This window comes from Pristiophorus japonicus, chromosome 1, assembly GCF_044704955.1.
Source record: "Pristiophorus japonicus isolate sPriJap1 chromosome 1, sPriJap1.hap1, whole genome shotgun sequence".
Lineage (NCBI taxonomy): Eukaryota > Metazoa > Chordata > Chondrichthyes > Pristiophoridae > Pristiophorus > Pristiophorus japonicus.
The window spans coordinates 32,988,638-33,003,345 of record NC_091977.1 but is presented as its reverse complement, the minus strand read 5'-3'; the positions used below and the strand labels follow the sequence as shown (position 1 = coordinate 33,003,345).

General features: G+C 44.2%; 1 protein-coding gene across 1 annotated transcript in view; it reads left to right on the top strand.

Annotated features, from left to right (window-relative positions):
* The window catches only part of vegfc (vascular endothelial growth factor c), a 270,356-nt gene that overhangs the window by 149,366 nt on the left and 106,282 nt on the right, over positions 1 to 14,708 (top strand). Inside the window, exon 2 of the mRNA XM_070878417.1 lies at positions 7,660 to 7,867. Within this exon, the coding sequence (XP_070734518.1) occupies positions 7,660 to 7,867 (208 nt within the window). The remainder of the gene's footprint in view (positions 1 to 7,659; positions 7,868 to 14,708) is intronic.

The following is a 14,708-nucleotide window of genomic DNA, read 5'->3' as shown; positions in this document are numbered from 1 at the left end:
GAGTGCTTACTGTCAAAATGCCTGTCAGTAGAAGACAAAACTGGTTGGATTAAAAAGCATTGATCCATCACTTTCTCCCGACAAGACTATTTTCTCCTGCGCTGTAACCATGATCCTGCAATTACTTATCGTGCACAGCTCTAGATGGAATCCTGCTTTGAGATAGTTTGGATGTGCTGTACTATACAAGGAGAAACTGATCTTTGACAAGGCATTGAACCCGATGCAAGGCTTTTATTAAGTGCTTTGACCTCTCTCCGTACAAAATTTTTGATACACATATTGGCCCTGATTTTGCTGGAGCGGGGCATTGTAAAAGTAAAAGCGTGCCCTGTGAGACTTGCTCGTGCACGTTTAAGTCTTAACATTCTTTACCCACTAAGCTGCTGGAAGTGTGAGCTGATAATGTCGCGGCGAGGGGCATCTCCTTAAGCAATGAGATTTAAGAATTGAGAATTAAACAGAGGATGCGGTGAGAAGGAGAATGAATAAGAGTGGGTGAATTCAATGTCAAACCAGGTACAGAAAGAGAAATAAAGAGAGGGAAAGAAAGATTGGATTAAGAGAGAGAAAAATAAGCACAAAAAGGAAAAAGTAAGAAAAAAGTGAAAAAAAATAAAGTTTGAGCTTTTTAAAATCTCCAACAACAATTCACAATCTGAAAGAATGAGACTCCACATTAATCATCATCATAGGCGGTCCCTCAAATGAGGATGACTTGCTTCCACAAGAGTTCACAGATGTTTCAATGAAGGACCCGATGTTCCAGTGTTGAACTTCAATTGAGGGGGTGGAAGATGCCTGTGCGTGGATTTTTAAAAAATGTGTGGTGACTGTTGCACATCAGCCACCACGCGGGCTCAACAGAGCTAGGCCTTTATCCCATGGCAAGGGTTGAACCAGGACAACTGGAGACCTGTTCTGCTGCACAGACCTAGTGCGCACACATATCGCAGTGTGGGCTGGCCCGTGCTGCCACTGGGCCCTTGGCTCTTCTGGGCCCCATACCTTCATTCGCCGCAGCTTCGCCCACAATGTTCCAGGGCCCAGCGTTCCAGCTCTATTTGTAGCCCCGACCTGCGGTGGTGTTCTCACACAGGTCGGGGCGGCCCACGACATTCCAGGGCCCGGCGCTCCAGCTCTATTTATAGCCCTGCCCTGTGGTGGTTTTCTCACACTGTGGTGAACAGTCCACACTAATAACTTCGCTTTCTAGACAAGAGAGGTTGATTGTCAGTCATTAACAATTATCACATTGTTAAAAGGGTAATTACACCATTAATTACAGACTTGACTTTCTGTGGTAAGCTGAATGGGCAATTAATATGCAAATACAGCAACTTTATGAAACTCATGTGGCGGTTAGGTGCTAGGTGCCATTTTCATGAAGCCGATGGTGGACTGGCATAAATCGGCCAACAAATTGTGGTGATTCGTAATTCACAGGCTATCTCTTCCTCGCTGAACGTTGTTAGCCTATTTGGACATTAATAAGGGTATGTATCATACAAATGTCATTATTTTTTCAGCACCATGTGGGCCATTGATTTCTGGTTTTGGCCATGGTAATGTCAGGTTGAGTGTAAATGCAGGATTAGCTTTATACCGTTTGTAGCCGTATCTGGAAAGTTGGCTCCAACTTTTGGCTTTGGCATACCTGACATTACCCACAAAATGCAATCCCTACCTCCCCATAATAATATCAATACAGAACGTCTCTGTTTGATCCCTCGGCATGTTATTGAGTAAATTAAAGCGCTCTCTAGAACATAGGGAGATATGCTGTGAGAAGACCTGAATTCATAGAATCATACAGCACAGAAGGAGGCCATTTGCCCCACCGTGCCTGTGCCAGCTCTTTGAAAGAGCCATTCCCTTAGTTCCACTCTCCTGCTCTTTCCCCATAGCCAGGCAAATGTTTTATTTTTAAGTATATATCCAATTCCCTTTTGAACGTTGCTATTTAATCTGCTCCCACCACCCTTTTAGGCGGTGTGTTCCAAATCAAAACAACTCGCTGCGTAAAAAAAAAACCTAGCTAATTGGGTACGTGAAAGCTCACTTATGTGAGTGGTTTCAGGTCTTGAATTCAAAAATAATCTAAAGCAAAAGAGAGTTTTTTAAAAAAACAGGCAGGTGTTTTTATAACAAGTTATAGAAAAGCTACAGCACTTAAACAGAACATTTGGCTCAACTGGTCTATAATCCACATGAGCCAGTTACTCCTCGAATTACCTCTTCCCGCTCTATCCCCGTATCACTCTATTCCCTTCTCTCTGTGCAAAGAAACTCCACCAAAATCCTTTATTTGATCTATTAGTGGCTATTTTATATTTATGCCCCCCCTATTATTATAGACTCACCCACAAGTGGAAACAGTTCCTCCACATCCTCCTGATCAAACCCCTTCTTAATTTTAAAGACTTCCGGTTTGTCTCTTAATTGTCTCCATATTTAAGGAAGGATATACTTGCATTGGAGTCTGTTCAGAGAAGGTTCACCAGGTTGATTCCGGAGCTGAGGAGGTTGACTTATGAAGATAGGTTGAGTAGGTTGGGCCTATACTCATTGGAGTTCAGAAGAATGAGAGGTGATCTTATCGAAACATATAAGATAATGAGGGGGCTCGACAAGGTGGATGCAGAGAGGATATTTCCACTCATAGGGGAAACTAAAACTAGGGGGCATATTCTCAGAATAAGGGGCTACCCATTTAAAACTGAGATGAGGAGAAATTTCTTCTCTCAGAGGGTTGTAAATCTATGGAATTCTCTGCCCCAGAGAGCTGTGGAGGCTGGGCCATTGAATATATTTAAGGTGGAGATAGACAGATTTTTGAGCGATAAGGGAGTAAAGGGTTATGAGGAGCGGGCAGGGAAGTCGAGTTGAGTTCATGGTCAGATCAGCCATGATCTCATTGAATGGCGGAGCAGGCTCGAGGGCCCAAACGGTCTACTCCTGCTCCTATTTCTTCTGTTCTTATGTTTTCCAGCCCCGGCCTACTCAATAGTTGCAGCCTCTTGATTCTGGTAACATCCTTCTAAACCTTTTCTTCACTTTCTCCAGTGCTTCAATATCCCTTTTCTGCAGTGGGGAGACCAGAACTTCACACAATACTTCAAGTGTAGTCTAACCAAAGTTCGACCGACCTTTAATATTACCTCCCAACTTTTGTATTCCATTGGGGAAAAATTGACTATCATCCCATTTGGGGCGTCATCTTTTAAAAGTCCAAATCATGTATGTAACAGGTTTCTGAGCGTTCCGGCTTGACCCACCACATAACCTCTTCTCCGTCATTGCTGGGAGCTTCTCGTATCAGCTCTGCTCCTCACCAGATGCTGTCAGTGATATCTGGAACTCACCATGTGGGATGTTAGGGAAGTGCAAATCTGCATACTAACTAGGATGAATTATAAATAGCTAAACTACTGGGCCATTCTAACGGGGAACCGATAGAAACTATCTCTGCTAGTTGCGGAGTCTAGGAATAGGGGAGGGGTCATAGTCTAAAAATTAGAGCCAGGCCTTTCAGGAGTGAAGTTAGGAAACACCTACACACAAAAGGTGGTAGACGTTTGGCACTCGCTTCCGCAACGGCAATTGATGCTGGTCAATTTTAATTCTGCGATTGCTACATATTTTTTAACCATAGGTAATAAGGGATATGGGGCAAAGGCGTGTATATGAAGTTAGGTCACAGGTCAGCTATGATCTCATTGAATGGCGGAACAGGCTTGAGGTGCTAAATGGCCTACTCCTTTTCCAGTGTTCCTATGAAACTCTGCTCCCCCCTTCACCACCCCCATTCCAATTCACTCCCTTCCTCTTCGGAAGGCCCTTGCTGGGGTACAGTTCCACAGAAATTGGCCATGACCATTCTACCCATGTGCGCGTAGACATTGGATGGTGAAAACGATAAGTAAGTGTCATTATTTGCTCTTGGAGGTCATCATAGACTAACCCCGCTCTCACCTGACATCCACATGCATGAAATATGCAGCAGGAGTTCTGCGATAGTGATTAGCAGTGGGAAGCCTGTCTGGTTTTTATCCCTTCCAAAAGCCCAGTGCTGTTGTGGGAGATCAAGAACAAGGGGACATCATCTTTAAATTAGAGCCTGGCCATTTAGGAGAGGAATCAGGAAGCACTTTTTCACACAAATGATAATAGAAATGCGGGAGCCTTATTGCAGCAACTGTTGATACAAACCAGACTGCTGGCTATGCAACCCTCATGTAATTGTGGTTTCATCAAATCTTTGTAAATAAAATCCGTTACATTCCACAGAAGCCCATGCATTGAACATTTGACAAAGCTTGAGTGCTTCTACATTGCAGTTACATACCTCGATACTGCATTGAAAGGGGTACTCAGATCATATTGTTCAGCTGCTATAGCGCACATTGTCTACGTATTATTAGGAGAGGGATGTGAGCCTGTTTATTAATCTCCCCAGAAGACCTTCCATCAGTTGGTGCTCCCTGTGGCCAACAGCAAAACAGAAAGCCAAGGTTTGAATGTCTAATTACAGGACGGGGCTGTTCAAGAATCCCTTCTATACATAGAATAGATCTTCTATCAAAGTCGTCGTCTATAGCATATGTTTTTTATGTTGGTGGAGCCTAAGTTTCACTTAAACACTGTGATTTACATGCGCTTTTACTTTGGTTTCCAGAAATGAGCAACCTGATTTTCTGAAATTTAAAACGTAATAAGGCGCTAACCACTGCAGATGTCTGAATCTCATCTCTTGACCTTTGAGGTTACTTAAGAGCGTGTATTGGGGCATGCTGGCACTGTTAGGGTGCATTTTAAGTTAGCTTTTGCTTATTATTTAATTACAGTTCTCAAATGAATGCGTAACGGTTTTGCTGGCATCATCGCTTCATCCAGTCCTTTTCCAATTCGCTCACAATTGTGGGCTCCTCCTGATGGCAGTTACAAAGGAGCGCAGGGCCCATAACTGAACACGGCTGTGTGGCCAGTTTTGTGGAAATCTATAAATAGGATTATACCAATGAAAGAGTTAAAAGTCGAGAACCCAATTAGCGGTTTTGGGGGAAAAATGATATGAAAATGTGTTCCAGCCGTAACAAAGAATGCAGAATGTTCCACCGAAATCTTCCGTCCTGTCATTTTCGCATACAGAAAATATTGTTTGCCAGACAATCTAAAATGTAGATTTGAAAGCCTAGTCCTGAGATAAATATTATTTCATTCAGCTATTAAATCTTAGATTATAGAATGATCAAGGATAAATTCAGGATTAATTGAAAGAATAGCTCTACTGAGCATATGCCAAATTAACAAAGGTCATTTAGCTTGACATTTAGCTCAGCTTTTAGCTCCGTTTCCCGATATCCAACAGCTGGAAATTATAAACTTTTTACCAGCTGTACCCAGACCAGATTTGCTCGTCTGATAAAGAAAAAAACAATGTCAGTTAATTAAAACAGATTAAACACTCGGACATGTTTATATATGAGTTTGACAGCCATATCATCACATTCCAGCTCAATTCTTTAAAACAAATTGCTTCATTAATTAATAATTGACCAAGATAAATAGTCATATGCTTGATTTTTTTCCACAATTGTGTAGCCTGATGTTTAATGGAAGATACAACTTATGTTATGCGTCTGACCTAGGGAATTCAGAAGAAATTTTTAACCAGAGAGTGGTGAAAATGTGGAACGCACTGCCACAGGGAGTGGTTGAAGTGAATAGTATAGGTGTATTTAAGAGGAGGCCAGACAAGCATATGAGGGAAAAGGGAACAGAGGGTTACGCTGATAGAGTTGGATGAGGAAAGACAGGGAGGAGGCTCGAGTGGAGCATAAACGCCGGCGTGGATTGGTTGGGCTGAATGGCCTGTTTCTGTGCCATATATCTACATAATCCTATGTAAACCTTTGTGACAATGGAGTTACTGAGATTATTAGAAAGTGGTCAAAATCGTTTTTGCCAAGTATCCTTAGTACAGTTTATCCATGCAGAATAGTCAGTTATGTAACACCAGTTATTTTTTAACCTCTTTAAAGGTGATAATGAGTTTTTGTTCTTATTCCTTCATCCCCAGAGAGAGCAATTTGCTTCATATTGAAGTTCTTTCTTTTATTATTTTTTGACATGGCACAAATATTATTGGAAAGAAGTCATAGTGCATTCCTACATAGAACCACAGCAAGAGAACATCACCACCTGCAAGTTCCCCTCCAAGATACACACCATCCTGACTTGGAATTATATCGCCATTCCTTCATAGTCGCTGGGTCAAAATCCTGGAACTACCTAACAGCACTGTGGGAATACTTTCACCACATGGACTGCAGCGGTTCAAGAAGGCGGCTCACCACCACCTTCCCAAGGGCAATTAGGGATGGGCAATAAATGCTGGCCTTGCCACGACACCCACATCCCATGAACGAATAAAAACAAACTCCTGTTTAATTAGGTGAAGGAGAAAACATGTAATTAGAGAGGGCAAAACTAGGGTTATAATCAGATTATTTAATGCTGTGTGTGCAATATGTTCCACAAAGTGCAAGGAGCAAGAGGAATGTGTATATTGGGGCTCCGAGGGCTCTCGCTGCTTATGTTTTATGTTTGGACTTTTGGATTCTCATGTAAACCAACCTGAATTTTGCATAATCTGAATCTGATCTAGATACATCCAAAGATTCAGTGATACAAAGGATAATGGAAGGTCTTGGTAAATAAAATTATGTGTTATGTTTCTTACTTAATTTGAAACTCGTATCACTGGGTGATCTATCTAGCTACCCAGCTGAGTAAGACATAGCCTCTATGTTGAATCACCTTCTGAAATCCAGCGCTCAAATCATTCACTTTCCTGAATAATAGTCTGTGTTAAAGACAAACAAGGGTCCTTAAATATTACTTTAATAACAGGGCGCTAGCTTCTAATGATACGAAGAAAAGCAATTGTTTAAAATGTCTGTTTATGAAATAATTTTCAAAACACTTATCTGTAAAATACTCACTGCCAGAAATAAAGAAACTAAGGGGTACAGCTACCTGTTCACTATTTCGAGGGTCAAATCAACGTGAGCATAAAGCGAGGAACACAACTTAATTATTTTTTACTAGAAGAGCAAAATAGGTGTTTGTGGATTCAACTAATGCACTAAATGGTTTAATAATTTTATTGCCCCTCCAGTTTTTATTATAACTTTCTTTTGTGTATGGATTTTATTTACAGAATTTTTTAACTGAATTTGAATTCTCAAACTGCCTTGGCGAGAGCTGAACTCCCATTCTCTGGAATATTAGTTCAGGCTTTGCATTGTTAGTCCAGTAATGTAAACACCACACTATCCCCCCCTTAGTGCTCGCTATTGATGTGTGCAGGTTGTTTGTCTTTATGACTTTTTAACTTTTATCAAGTGTATCAGCAGTCTTCTTAAATATGCTGCAAGGATCTTTCACTTCTCAATAATTCAGGACCATCTACCTTACAACGTATCATCTAGGAATAGCACTTCACAGATCTAGTAACTGATGGCCTCCGTATCGGTCAAATACTTGTAATATGTGCATCAGGTCACTCTGCTGCCCTAATCTCTAGCATTCTCCACAGCTGAATTGTTGCCTTGTCTACCGTTTAACTGACGTTCTGTGTGTGTTCTTTATCAGGGCCATATGAGCAGTGAGCTGGAACATCAGTTACGGTCTGTATCCAGTGTGGATGAACTCATGACGATATTTTACCCGGAACACTGGAAAATGTTAAAATGTCAGTCGATGAAAGGCCGACCACACTTCAGGGAAACTGGGCTCGGCTCAATCATGGAAGAACCCGTGACGTTTGCAGCGACATTTTATAACCCTGAGATTCTGAAAAGTAAGTTGCAACTTTGCTCCAGTGACCTGTCAAATATTCAAAAGGAAAAATTTGTGAATTTTACGGTGCAGTTCAATAATTTAACCATGAAAAGTTTAGCCATGTTCTAAAAATCCCACAGCCAAATACATTTATTTTAACTGAACAAAAACTTAATTATCGAAGCTCCTTAACAACAGCAACAGCAACTTGTATTTATGTAGCGCCTTTAATGTAGTGAAACGTCCCAAGGCGCTTCACAGGAGATTAAAAAATTGACACCGAGCCACATAAGGAGAAATTAGGGCAGGTGACCAAAAGCTTGGTCAAAGAGGTAGGTTTTAAGGAGCATCTGAAAGGAGGAAAGAGGTAGCGAGGCGGAGGGATGGAGTCAGTGGCTCGGGAATGGAGTTTGCGGCGGGGATCGAAAACAATGGCTTCAGTCTTCCCAATATTTAATCTGAACGAGATAACCTGCCTGAGTGTGCAGACTGTCCCTGAAGTTATCTCCTCAATTTGGAATGTGGCTGGGGTGGTCACCATGCCGACAGCTTGCTGAAGCTCCTGGTCATTTCATTTCTGCTTCACATTTTTCTGAGGATTATATATTTCCGTGTAGACTGCAAAGACTCCCTACCCTTGGAAACAAGTGCATTATTAGTGGCTGTCAGTAACTGCAGTGTTCAGTAAAGTCAGGACGGAATAGAAGAACCTTGTAAGTCACAGCATGTGAGCATTTCAGGGTAAGGCAGTGGTATTGAGCAACAGCTGTGTATTCTTCTGAAAATAGATTCATACTTGTGTCTGCCTTTATTGGTATGGCCTCAAAAGCCTTGGAGAAGTGATGATATATATCTGTATAAATCCCTTTAGATTGGATTAAATAGTTGATTGATTGAAATTTGAATGTTTGTTAAAGTTTATGATTTCTAACCGTTACTTAAATTTACGTATGAGGCTTTGTAGCTTTAGACTCTGCCTCTTTTGAACTCACAACAACTCCTTCATATAGAGTGAGCTGTGTAAGTATTTCTATCTTTGCAACACATATGAACAAATAGCTTCATTAGTGACCCTAATTACTATTTTGTGCCAAAACTGATATTGACAGATTTTTGTTAAGCAAAGGCATTAAGGGTTACAGAACCAAGGCGGGTAATTAAGAGCATAAGAAATAGGAGCAAGAAAAGGCCACATGACCTCTCGGGCTTGATCCGCCATTCAGTATCGTGGCTAAACTTCTACCTCAACTCCACTTTCCCGCCCTATCCCCATATCCCTTGATCCCCTTAGTGCTGAAGAACCGATCGATCTCAGTCTTGAAGATACTCAACAACTGAGCATGCACAGCCCTCTAGGGTACAACATTCTAAGACTCACAACTCTCTGAGTGAAGAGATTTCTCCTCATCCCGTTACTGAATGGCTGACCGCTTATCCTGAGACTATGATACCTAGATCTAACCATTCCGGCCAGGGGAAAAAGCCTCTCAGCATCTACATTGTCAAGCCCTCTAAGAATGTTATTCGTTTCATAAGAACATAAGAAATAGCTGCAGGAGTAGGCCATACGGCCCTTGAGCCTGCTCCACCACTCAATAAGTTCATGGCTGATCTGAGCATGGACTCAGCTCCACTTCCCCGCCTGCTCCCCATAACCCCTTATCCCCTTATCGTTTAAGAAACTGTCTATTTCTGCCTTAAATTTATTAAATGTCCCAGCTTCCACTGCTCTCTGAGGCAGCGAACTCCAGATTTACAACCCTCAGAGAGAAGAAATCTCCCCTCATCTCCATTCCAAATGGGCGGCCCCGCATTCTAAGATCGTGCCCTCTAGTTCTAGTCTCCCCCATCAGTGAAAACATCCTCTCTGCACCCACCTTGTCAAGCACCCTCATAATCCTATACGTTTCGATAAGATCATCTCTCATTCTTCCGAACTCCAATGAGTAGAGGCCCAACCTACTCAACCTCTCCCCATAAGTCAACGGACCTCACCCCTGGAATCATTCCAAAGTCCAGAAAATGCAGGCCCATCCTACTCAATCTCTCCTCATAGAACATCCCAGGAATCTGTCTAGATGGAGTTAAGACCCAGATCAGCCATGATCTAATTGAATGGTGGAACAGGCTCGAGGGGCTGAATGGCCTACTCCTCTTCCTACGTTCCTATGAAGAGTTCACACATTTAATACCAGCCCTGCCAGATACATACAGTGCCTTAAGGTGCACTTGAAATGGTTTAAATACCCATTTAATCTTTACCTCTTTAACCAAGCTTTTGGTCATCGGCCTTCATTTCTTCTTTTCTGGCTCAGTGTCAACTGTATCTGTTTTATCTTGTTGCATTGCTGTGAAGCGCCTTGGGATGTTTTACTACGTTAAAGGCACTAAATAAACAAAAGTTCTTATTATTATTGAAGTTACTAAAGAATGTGCTGATGGGGTTCACTCTGATTACTACATAGCTGAGTGTAGAATAGCATTTGAAACCTTGATTAACTTTGTCAAAAATGAGTTAAATGCCCATTTTTGGTTGTTAACTTTGACCCATGGTTCAACTATCAGGAATTGGTGGTTTTGAGCCACGCGCTGGAGTGAGAAAACAGCCAATGACAGCCCAGCAGCAGTAATGATGAACGCTTCAACACTTCTGGAGCTGTTATCAGGCCGCTTAACCAGTAGAATTGTCAAAAAGTCTGTTAGTTCAGCTTTGGAAAGCTCACCTTCTTCACAAGAGGCTATGTGATCAGATTTAGTGAGCAGGCGCTGAATGTGCTTGTGAACTGTGTGAAGGGGGACTCAGTATGTTGCTGTGGGCTAACAGCCTCCAAATATAGGAGGGAGGGGACAAGTGCGGCGATATGTCAAAATATAATCTGTATGTCAATGATTCTGAAGACCTCTAAAGAAGAACATCCAGGTAAGGCAACAATATTAATGACCACAGGATTTGTATGGACATGAACGAATGTTGTAATTCTTAAGTATCCAATCTTGATGAAATGTTGGTAAAGGGGAGTTAGCAAATAAGGCACAGGTACAACGTCGAAAGTACGGAAGCCTCGGGACCAAGGCCGCTCAAGATTCTGGGTTTTTCCGGATTTTGGAATGTCTTTGCCTGGGTCGAGGTAGGTAGGGGAGGGGAGCGGAGGAGAGGGGAGGTGGGGGGTCGGGTGGCCGAGGTATGGGGGAGGGGGGGGGGGAGGGTCGGGGCTGAAGGTCGGTCTGGGACCGAGGCCAGGGGAGGTCGGAACATTCCGAATTTTGAAACACCTGCTTTAAAAATCTGGAGTTCCGAAATTCGGAATGTTCCGGAATCTGGACAACGGGTCGATCCGTGGCGGGGTCGTCTGAAAAATAGAAAATGTTCCAAAATCCGGACTCCCATGCCTTGACCCTCGCCTCGGCTGCCCGACATCCCCGAGCCTCAGCCCAACCCGACCTCTGACCTATGGCCCCATCCTCTGGCCCCGACCTGACTTCTCGGCCCAACCTACGGCCTGACCTCTGGCCCGGCCTGACCTCCTGGCCTGACCTCCAGCCCCAGCCCTGGCCCGACCTTCACCCCCCGACCCCGCTTACCTCGGCCGGCCGACCCCCTCCCCCCACCCTCCCCTCCCCTACCTACCTTGGCCCTGGCAAAGACGTTTGAAATCCGGAAATACCCAGAATCCGGAGAGGACTCGGTCCCAAGGCTCTCAGATTTTCGACGCTGTACCTGTAATAGAAATTAACTACATTGTAAATGCCATAATGAGACATATACTGCAGAAAGATATTTTCATGGGCTAAATCACCAATGTCGCAATCTGTAACGAGAAAGAAAAACTTCCGTTTATATAGCGCCTTTCACACCCTCAGGATGTCCCAAAGCGCTTTACTGCCAATGAAGTACATTTGAAGTGTGGTCACTGTTGTATTGTGGGAAACACGGCAGCTAATTTGAGCACAGCAAGCTCCCACAAACAGCTGTGTGATAATGGCCACACAACCTTTATTTCGTGAACTTGGTTGAAAGATAGATATATTGGTCAAGACAAGGGGGAAAACTCATCTGCGCTACAAAATAGTGCCATGGGATAATTTTAACTTTGGCGAATGGTGTAAAATGAGTGGTATTGAATTGGCCGCCTGTTATACAGCACGCCCATGGTTATGATGTATAATGGGCAACCTGTTCGGTAATGCTGGATGTGCTTTTCATCATTTCATGACCGTCCAGGTGCTCCAGTGCAACTGGGCAGAGACCCAGAAAATAATTCTCTTGTAACTCTGAGTGTGTCCAAAACCACATTTCAATCAAATACTTCTTGTACTGAATCTAAACAGCCTTGAAGCCTTGGATGAAGGGACCGAATGCAACGTAGCCAAATTTGCTAAAGATACAGATAGGTGGGAAAGCAAGTTGTGAGGAGGACGCAAAGAATCTGCAAAGGGATATAGATAGGCTCAGTGAGTGGGAAAAAATTTGGCAGATGAAGTAAAATGTGGGAAAATGTGAGGTTATCCACTTTGGTAGGAAAAATAAAAAAGCACATTTTATTTAAATGGAGAGAGATTACAAAATGCTGCGGTACAGAGGGATCTGGGGGTCCTTGTACATGAAACACAAAAAATTAGTGTTGTGTATCTGTAAAGCATACATGCCCATGTTCCGCCACCAGGGAGCGCATCCCCTGAAGTCCCAAGGGATCCCAGCATCCCTTAAGGGCACTGTATATAAGCCGGCCCCGAAGGCCTGTTCCTCACTCTGGAGTGTCTTAATAAAGACTGAGGACACTGTTACATTAACTTCCCTGTGTGCAGTCTCATCTGTGTTCGGAACACAATAACTGACGACGAGTATACGAATCCAAAGCAAAGATGCAGCAGACTGTGGGCATCCTGGAGAAGTTCTTGGAGGGTGAGGATTGGGAAGCCTATGTCAAACGGCTAGACCAGTACTTTGTAGCCAACGAGCTGGACGGAGAAGGAAGCGCTGCAAAAAGGAGAGCAGTCGTCCTCACGGTCTGCGGGGCACCGACCTACAGCCTCATGAAGAATCTTCTGGCTCCGGTGAAACCCACAGATAAGTCGTATGAGGAACTGTACACTGGTTCGGGAGCATCTTAACCCGAGGGAGTCATGCTGATGGCGAGGTATCGGTTCTACAAGTGCCAGCGATCTGAAGGTCAGGAAATAGCGAACTACGTCGCCGAGCTAAGGCGACTTGCAGGACAATGTGAGTTTGATAGCTACCTGGTTAAATGCTCAGAGACTTTTCTGAACTGGGCATTGGCCACGAGCCCATCCTACGAAAACTTTTGACTGTAGAGACACTGACCCTCAGTAAGGCCATTGCGATAGCACAGGCGTTTATGTCCACCAGTGATAACACCAAACAAATCTCTCAGCACACAAGTGCGAGCAATGTTCATAATTTAACTGGAACTGTGTTTGCGAGCAGAAATGTACAGGGCAGAAACCACGAGTCTGCAACTGCTAGCAGGCCTCAGGTGATCCAGATGACTCAGAGTCCACGACAAAGGACGAATGCAAGGCAATTCACCTGCTAGCCACCACGTGGCAGAGGAAGATCGGTCCATGGTGGATCAAAGCAATTTCGAGCCTCAGAGAGAGGAGGCAGATGCTGAAGTACACGGGGTGCACACATTTTTGACGAAATGTCCACCTATAATGCTAAATGTAAAATTGAATGGCTTACCCATAGCCATGGTACTGGACACTGGCGCTAGCCAATCCATCATGATTAAAAAGATGTTTGAGAGACTGTGGTGCCACAAGTCACTCAGACCAGCCCTGAGCCCCATCCACACGAAATTGAGAACATATACCAAAGAGCTCATCACTATCCTGGGCAGCGCCATGGTCAAGGACACCTTCGAGGGCACGGTGCACGAACTGCCACTCTGGATTGTCCTGGGCGATGGCCCCACACTACTTGGAAGGAGCTGGCTGGGCAAAATCCACTGGAACTGGGGTGACATCCGAGCGCTATCACATGTCGATGAGGCCTCATGTACCCAGGTTCTTAACAAATTTCCTTCCCTTTTTGAGCCAGGCATTGGAAACTTTTCCGGGGCGAAGGTGCGGATTCACTTGGTCCAGAGGCACGACCCATTCACCACAAGGCGCGAGCGTTACCTCACCTGATGAGGGAGAGAGTGGAAATCGGGCTGGACAGGCTGCAACGCGAGGGCATCATCTCCCCAGTGGAATTCAGCGAGTGGGCCAGCCCGATTGTTCCAGTACTCAAAAATGATGGCACGGTCAGGATTTGCGGCGATTATAAAGTAACTATTAATCGTTTCTCGCTACAGGACCAATACCCACTACCTAAGGCAGACGACCTATTTGCGACGCTGGCAGGAGGCAAGACGTTCACCAAGCTCGACCTGACTTCAGCCGACATGACGCAGGAGCTGGAGGAGTCTTCGAAGGGCCTCACCTGCATCAACACGCACAAGGAACTGTTCATCGACAACAGATACCCGTTTGGAATTCGGTCAGCTGCAGCGATCTTCCAGAGAAACAGGGAGAGCCTACTCAAGTCGGTATCACGCATGGTGGTTTTTCAGGACGACACATTGGTCACGGGTCGGGACACCGTCGAGCACCTACAAAACCTGGAGGAGGTCCTCCAGCGACTGGATCATGTAGGGCTGCGGCTGAAGAGGTCGAAATGCGTCTTCATGGCAACAGAAGTGGAGTTTTTGGGGAGAAAGATCACGGCGGACGGCATTCGGCCCACAGACGCCAAGACAGAGGCTATCAGGAATGCGCCCTGGCCACATAACATCATGGAGCTGCGGTCGTTCCTGGGACTCCTCAACTATTTTGGTAACTTCCTACCTGGGTTA